The sequence below is a fragment of the Alligator sinensis genome, unplaced genomic scaffold, assembly GCF_000455745.1.
Source record: "Alligator sinensis unplaced genomic scaffold, ASM45574v1 scaffold678_1, whole genome shotgun sequence".
Lineage (NCBI taxonomy): Eukaryota > Metazoa > Chordata > Crocodylia > Alligatoridae > Alligator > Alligator sinensis.
Window position 1 is genome coordinate 1444688 of NW_005842006.1, and position 8257 is coordinate 1452944.

An 8257-nucleotide genomic window follows, 5' to 3' on the forward strand; every position below is an offset into this window, starting at 1 on the left:
GCCCTTAAAGACACAATTTTTCAGAAGAACAAGTATACACTAAAAAGCAAGCCTCTACTTACTCTGTATCTGCTGTCACACTGCTTAATGCGCAATCCAGCACCCCAACTCGATGTCTTGTTCTAGGGTCCCAGCATTCTACTTTCCCCTGAACAGCATAAAGTGATTAATGAACATTAATTCAAGCTGTAAATAATGAAGTTTAGCAACTCAGAATGCCAGTAAACAAAAGAATACAGAGCACCTGATATACTTATCTCTAATTTCCAAAATTAGACCTGAGCTTCATGAACAGTTCAAATGATAGCACAGCATACACTCTTTTTTATTTTAAAATGCACAATTTTATTTTAAACTTAAAAAATATAAATCCTAAAATAGCAGTAGATGGGTGCAGGCTAATTAATTTATGCAGTTCTTAATATATTAAAGTGAGACAATATTTTTTTTCTGTCACCCATAAAAGTCTAGGTCATCTCTACACCCAACATAATCCAACAAATTGTTTGCACTGTGCTCTGAAACCTGCCATCTGCCCTAGACCTCAGTAAACTTACTTTTACTAAGCAAGAATTAATACTTAGGCTCTATCACATTTTAGTTCTGTGACCTGTATTTGAACAAGCAACCGTGCCATAGTTCTTAGAAGAATTACACCTCATTTACCTCAGCTGCCCCAGTTGCAAACAAACAGTGTACAGGATTTATGTCACAGACATTATTCTCTCTAAAACAGAAAGAAGTGTAAGTTTAATGGCTCGCAATTACTTGACACATGAATAATTAGCAATAACTTCCATTGCCACATGCTCCCCCCTTTACCATCCTGACAGTTAAGGCTGGCCTTACTATTTGTCTACCCTTTCCATATTGTCCCTTTTGCTTGATGCTCAAGTTTATCATCAGTTCCTTTAAAACCTCTTCAAGATCCACTTATGACATTGAATCAATCAGTATAGGAGAGTCTGACTGGGGAATACTGAAGATACATCTACCGCAATCATAGTAATCAGGAGATAACCTGTTCTAAAACCTGTTCTAAAGAAATAAAAGCAGTTTGAAAAATATCCGCAGAAATAAACTCAAAGGCATTTTAAATCAGAAAGATTTTTTTAAAGAAATATATGAAGTCAGATAAAAAACTTACATTACATTAACCTGGTTTTGGATTCTGTCTACATGACTAATTAATTGATAGTGAACATACTAGTCATTTGGCTCCACCTGCTGGCATAAATCTAAACATGATGAATTGTACTTACGAAGCATCTGTTTGAAGTGAATTTAAAAATCTTCCTTGTTCCAGATTTAACCTGTATACTTCAGAACTGCAAAGTAAAATCTGAAGTTACTATTTCACCTTCATTATTGAAAAATAACATTTAAGCTAGAGAAGGCTGCAAAACATTTTTTAAATAAGACCTCAAATTTAAAGAAAGTACAATTTTGATCTGCTGAGTTGGAAAACTCCATCCCCTCCAGCTCTAAGGGCATCTTTACACATGCTTTGGGGTCGTGGTGGTGGTGGAGGGGTGCTTTAATCAAAGCTGCTCTCAGGAGCCACTCTAAACTAGAGCACCTGCAGCGTCTTGTGTATTCAGCATCGCATACTTCAAAATAGCGTTAGGGGTGCTTTAACTAAAGCCCATTCGACAAGCTTCAGTTAAAACGTCCCCGCCACCATTTTGAAGCACAGGGATGCTGAATACACATGAACTGAGGCTGCTGAAGTGTTCAAATTAGCACAAATCAGACATGTATATAGATGCCCCATTGTCCTCCCTTAGTCTAAACTGCTCACTGAAAATTATTAGAAACACTAATGATACTATAACAATTCCACCTGCCCAGGCAAATCAACACATTTTTTCTTAACTACTGTTTTCTATGATTTTGCATAGAAATTATTTCTGTATTAAATTTAAGTTTCTATTAAAACTGTCTTTATTAATTCTTTTTCTTTACTTCTTTATTAAAAAATAAAACGCAAATTTAACTGGTTGAAATATGACGCCTGCATTTGGCTTCCATTTCCCAAAATGTACGTGGCCCAAGAAAATGCATATTTTTACTACGCTGAATTATTTTCAGATGTAATGAAATATTAAATGTGTGCCTTTTGGAATTTACTATTTAAGATACTATTTTTTCATTCAAAATGTCAATACATCAAGTCTGATAACTATTAAAAAACATAATGGACTGGGTAAAGAAGCATCCAATGGTAGAGACTCAGAAATCCAGGGCTTAAGTATCAGTTTATTTATTTAATTTCCTTGGAGTTTCTATCAATACTATCTACTTTTCACCAAAGAGCAAGAACTGAAAAAATTTCCAATAAAGCACACACTTCCTCCTCATCCTATATTTTTAGCCTCATCTTACACTTGGAAAACACAGACCTAAGCAAAGTGAAAAATGACAACTCCTTCTTAATCATACCTTGCTCCAACAAAATACAGGTCACAGGATGGGTAGTGATAAGAGAAATCTCTACCAAACTTTGGTATTCTTGTCCTGTAATAATGGCCATGCTGAGAATGAAACTCCACATATCTGTCACACTGCAAGAACACAATCTGAAAGCAAACCAGAGAGGATTAAACATCAACGTTCTCTCTACAATCACAATTTTCATTAAAAAACTCCAGTGACATTGCCAACTTCAAGCTTTCTCTTAAAATCAGCTGAAATGAATTTAAATTAACACTGTATTAAATTAAAAATAATGATTTACTTAGCCCACGACTCCTGCTATGTTACCTCTACAGAGCAGTTTTGCAGAGTTTAACAGAGATAAAAGGGATCTTTCCAAATGACTTCAACCTCCACAAAATGTATGGATAATATAAAGATATATAATTTGTGTTTTATATAATAAAGCATACATAAATATTAAAATTCTAAATATTTTTCTTATCCATATAAACTGTCAATCCCTTTCTAACTGGCAATATTCTTAGCCTCAACTGTCACCTGTGATAGCATGTTGCAGAGTCCAATTAGGCACTGTACAAAAAAGTTACTCTTATTAGCTTTGAATTTGCCATATTTAATTTAATAGTTAATTGTTCCAGTGTTATGAAAAAGGAAGAACAGAAGCTCCAAATCTATATTTCTAAAACAATATTTTATCATGTTTACTTTAGAAGTGAAATGCATAAAGGAGAACAACCCCCAACTTTTCAAAGTCTCTTTACAGTAAAGATTTCCCATCATTCTGCAAATCCCTTGTTGCAGTGGAATTAATACTGCACACCATATTGCAGCTGCATAACTGATTATATAACAGCATTATATAATACTCCACCCAATTCTTCAAGCATCCTAACACTTTGCTTGGTTTTTAACTGCAGACTTACACTGCAGAAACCTCTTTGCCTACTTTCAATGATACTAAGAATTTCTAGAGAGATAGATTGCACGTTTGAAAGAGCCACCCGGATACCACGTGAAGAACTGCTGCAGTACAGAAAAAACCCGCCCACAAATTGCACACCGCTGGTTATGACATATCACCCCTCCCTTGAACCTGTACAGAAAATCCTCAAACAACTGCAACCCATACTAGAAAGAGATCCTATTCTTAAAAAGATCTTCCCAGAGCCACCCATCCTACCCTTCAAACAAACACCGAACCTCACCAACCTCATCACCAGAAGCAAACTTCCTCAAGCCCAGAACACACCAAAAGGATCCAGACCGTGCCATGACAAGAAATGCAAAACCTGCCAACACATCTCCACCACCCCCACTATTACTACACCCCACAACAGAGCCATCAGCATCTCAGGATCTTACAGCTGCACCTCCAGAAATGTAATATACCTCATCCAATGCACCAAATGCACTGATGGAAAATACGTAGGAGACCAAACAACAACTGCGCACCAGAATGAACGCACACCGGAAATCTACCGAAGACAGAAATACCCAATTACCGGTGGGGGCACATTTCTCACAAGAGGGCCACTCTCTCTCCAATCTCTCAGTCCTGATCCTCAAGGGAAACTTACACAACACTTCCCAGAGACGAGCCTATGAGCTCCATTTCATCAACCTCCTGGATACTAGAGATCATGGACTAAACATAGACATTGGATTTTTGACACATTATAATCTGCCTGGCAACTGACTCCCCAGCCCAGCCCAGCCCCTGGCTTCTTTACTTTACATTCCATCCAGGAAGAGCACACACCAACTGCTGAAACTTCCTTAGCCTGACGAAGGGTTTTTGAACCCGAAAGCTTGCTTAATAACTGTTCTCCAACTATCTGGGTTGGTCTAATAAAAGATATCAAATTCACCCAGGGAACCTTGTCTGCCTAAGAATTTCTAAGCGTTTAAAACTAATCTGTTGAATGGAATAGTGCAAACCAGTAGTACAGCTAATGTGATTAATGAAAAGTTGGATCCCATTTCAGGTTAAGTATCAAAAGGACATTTGTTATTGAGCACATATAGTTATTGTTGGAAAACTAGCAAGTGACAAAACTGAAAACATCTATCGTCTAGAAAAGCTACTGAATTATGCATCCCACGAGCAGATTTCTGTCCTAGGAAGTTAGTCCAGAAATTACATGACAAGATCCCAGGTCAGCACGATACATATACACAATGCCTATCTTTAAAACACAAGGGTAGAACCAATTAATTCAGTAAGTCACTCACGTGCTTTAAGTTTATATCTTTGATTAATCAGGATTTTAAATTCAGATTTGAAAGACGAGCCAATTCGCAAAATCATTTGTAGTTAAGTAACTGTAATTAAATTATTGTAATTATAAAAAAAGGAAAAAAAGAAAGGGCATTATTTCTGCTTTTTTCCTGCTACGATTTAACTTTATGCCTGCGACTGACCTTTATGACTTGCTTTCACTGTTTTTTAAGTCAACTGACTGTACAGGAAAAACATTTAAATGACAGGCAGTGGTAAAAACAAACAAACAAACAACAAAGCACATTTTAAAGAACATTCATAAATGAGTTTTTAAAAAAATCCTGATTTGTAGAAAAACAAGATGTCTCTCAAAAAAAGAGTGTGGACAGGTGTTCCTTTAACATACAGGCATTTAAAATAATTTCCTGTTCTTTAATTAGATATTGAAATTAAAAAAAATATATATTAAACATACCTTTGAGTAATCCTCTGATAAAATATCAAATGTAACCACTAGGGGGAAAGAGAAAAAAGTTTAAGAATCACCTACATGAACATAAAAAAAAAAAAAAAAAAAAAAAAATTTTTTACAAACAAGTGCCACAGAGCCTGAACACACTTGCATGTGTGATTATTCCCTAACAACTTGAGTCAAATATGAATTCAGCAATTTACATGTTTGTAAGTGCATAACCTCTCTGAAACACGATTATATACTTTCTTAAAATCTTAGAAACATGCAGCATTTTCTAGCTTTTAATTATCCTCATACACTATGCTTTCCTAACCACAATGCTCTAGCATATCTACATTGATATTTTAACATGTCTGCAGATGGCAAACTATCAGAGTCAACTTAAAACTAGCTAGGTCAGGTACCGGAATCATTGTAGTCTAGCATGGGTAGACAAATTATATATCTATAGATGTAGATACAGAGAAAATCTGCATAAGGCAGCAGCTCGTAACTTTTTTAGATTCATGGCTTTCCTGTGTAACTTTTTTGAATATGGTGTCACCCCAGTTGAGAACCACTAGAGTACTGCCTCAGTTTATTTAACTGGTTCTCAACCAGAGAGCTGCTACCACTGTCGCAACCAGGTGGAACTGTGCTTTGTGCCTCATGGGGAGCCAAACCAGGAAGAGCTGTGGCAGGAGCACGTATTGTGGCTGGCATTAGGGTTCTCTAATAAACCTAAAGTAGGCAGAAGCATCTGTTTTTGATGCAATATTTCCCAGTCCATTCCCACAAACTCCTCCCAGAAAGAGGTATGCAGGACAGTGGTTGAGAACCACTGATCTAAGGTTCCACACCAACAGGAAACTAGTCTGTAATTACCAATTACCATGAATAAACAAAAATACTTCTTAAGGTTTCACATACAACTTTACTTTTGCTAGATCTTGAGCCCTTAACTATGCAAAGTTAATATTCTAAATTAGTATCCTAACTTTTAATTAAATGATTTAATTTCAAATTCTCCTAAGGTTGATGATACAGTATAACCTCATACATCCGGATATCAAAAATCTGGCACCGTCCCCCCTGCCCTCCCGGACACAGAGGAGGAAGCTTGCACACAGAGGCTGCTGGTGCCATTCACCACCCCAGGTAATTGCTCCGTGTGCAGCCACTGCTCCTCCCCCCGCCTCACCCCGTTCTGCAACTGGCTGCCGCGCCGGTTTAAAAAAAAAAAAAAAAAAAAAAAAAAATCATCACATTCTCAAATTTCCAGCAGGTGCTCAGTCCCGAGCACACCAGATTTATGAGGTTATACTGTATTAGATAAACTGTATACAAAACCTTGCTACTTTAGTGATTTTTACTTGATATCAAAAGTAAGGATCAGAAAAGTTTTATACAGTTTTGAGGACACTAACTAGACTCTTCTAGTTCTAGTGAACGAAAGAGGCAAACTGATGAGGCTGTACTATAATAGTACATGCTCCAAGAAGTCAGGAACATGCAAATCAATCATTTTTACTTCCTATGTAATGCTTTCCTTGACAGCTAATTAAATGTTTGATTTTGTTGTAATTTTTAGTAACAAATCAACCAGCCGCAAAGCATACTGTATTTACTTGAATAGAAAATAACCCTCCATTAATTAGATTCTATATATGGAAAATTTAGAAATTTACTATAGATTCTATACCTGGAGAACAAATTTTTGGAGGTTTTCCCTGAATTTGTTCCCTTCCCACTGCTACAGCAAGGAAAATAAATCTGGGGAATCAGATAGCCCCTTTGCCCTCCGCTTCCCCCCTTTTCTCCTGGCTACCCTTTCCCTCTCTTCCTACTGTAAGACCCTGCTCTCCCACCTATTTATATGTAGTACAAACCATATGTGAGATTAGTCCAAAGCCAAAGAATCATGATTTACAATACAATTCATTGGGCTGGGCCCACCAGAGTCTAAAGCATTTGAACTCAGGGTGACCCCACAGCACAGCGCTGCTCAGTACGTGTATACTCCAGATATGCCCCAGAAAGGATCCACGTGCTAATTAATCCCCACTCATGAATGGAACCCAGTGTTCTTGTCACAAGTCCTAGGATGCTCCAGAAATTTATATGCAGATGAGGAGCAGAGCAATCTGATTTGGCTTTAGCTCATGGAGGGCAAAGCCGCACAAATCATGTGGCAGGCTGAGAGAGGGGGTGACAGGGATTCTGGGTGAACCATTTGGGTCCTGTTTCATGGTGTTTGCCAAGCATTTAAGGCTGGTGAAGAAACAGGAATCAATGGAAAAGGGAAATAAAGGCACAACCCAGCAGTGGGAATGAAGAGGAAGTCAAAGTGTACGCACTGTCGTCATTCACAATGGCATGAACAAGAGTTGGCAGTGAGGGGTACAGCACTTAATGGGTACAACCAGGTGTCTCATTCACATGGTTTATCTATACTAACCTATCTTTGCAGTAGGTGCCCATCAGCATCAACTTTTTTTTGGCTAAAATCAAATGTAGCATTTACTTACCTTCAGAATCTAAGCATCTTTCAAATTTCAGGGATAACTGATAGGTATCGTAACACCGGATTCTTGGCTTATATGTTCCTACAAAACAATTTTATCCTTAATGTAAGCATATCAGAGCATGTTTGCTTTTCAGACTCAAACAAACCTTAAACATGCACAATATTTACTTTATTTTAGGTGCAAGAATTTTAGTCTTAGAAATCAATGGCAGCTACTAAATGCTAAAGACTACTGAAAAAAAAAAAAAGAGCAGTCAGCTTACAAGTCTAACAGCACCTCTCAAATGAGGTGTCATGGCATCCTGGGGTGCCAGAAGATCCTTTTAAGGGTGGCACACTGCTGCCACCGGGTGGAACCGCACTGCTGTATCTCTGTTTATGGAACATGCTGTGTGGGGCCAGACGGGGAAATGGCTACAGCAGGAGAGAGTGCCCTGTTTGGCTTCGTCTGAAGGCTGCCCTGATGCTGTTGCTGGCCCGCCTGAGAGAACAGACTGGCAACACCACCACCAGAGAGGACACAGGCAGCAGTTGAGTCACCCCACCCCTGCACTCTTCAATGGGTGTGATGGCAACCCCTGGGCTTTTAAATGCTTTGGGAGGGAGAAAGGGTGTG

The 8257-nt window shown here is 38.0% G+C and overlaps 1 protein-coding gene across 1 annotated transcript in view; it reads right to left on the minus strand.

Annotated features, from left to right (window-relative positions):
• The window catches only part of NOL10 (nucleolar protein 10), a 73489-nt gene that overhangs the window by 60359 nt on the left and 4873 nt on the right, over positions 1-8257 (minus strand). The window contains exons 4-9 of the mRNA XM_006021792.3: positions 7643-7720; positions 5136-5173; positions 2443-2579; positions 1263-1328; positions 667-727; positions 63-148 (exon numbers count right to left, since the gene is read on the minus strand). Of these exons, the coding sequence (XP_006021854.1) occupies positions 63-148; positions 667-727; positions 1263-1328; positions 2443-2579; positions 5136-5173; positions 7643-7720 (466 nt within the window). The remainder of the gene's footprint in view (positions 1-62; positions 149-666; positions 728-1262; positions 1329-2442; positions 2580-5135; positions 5174-7642; positions 7721-8257) is intronic.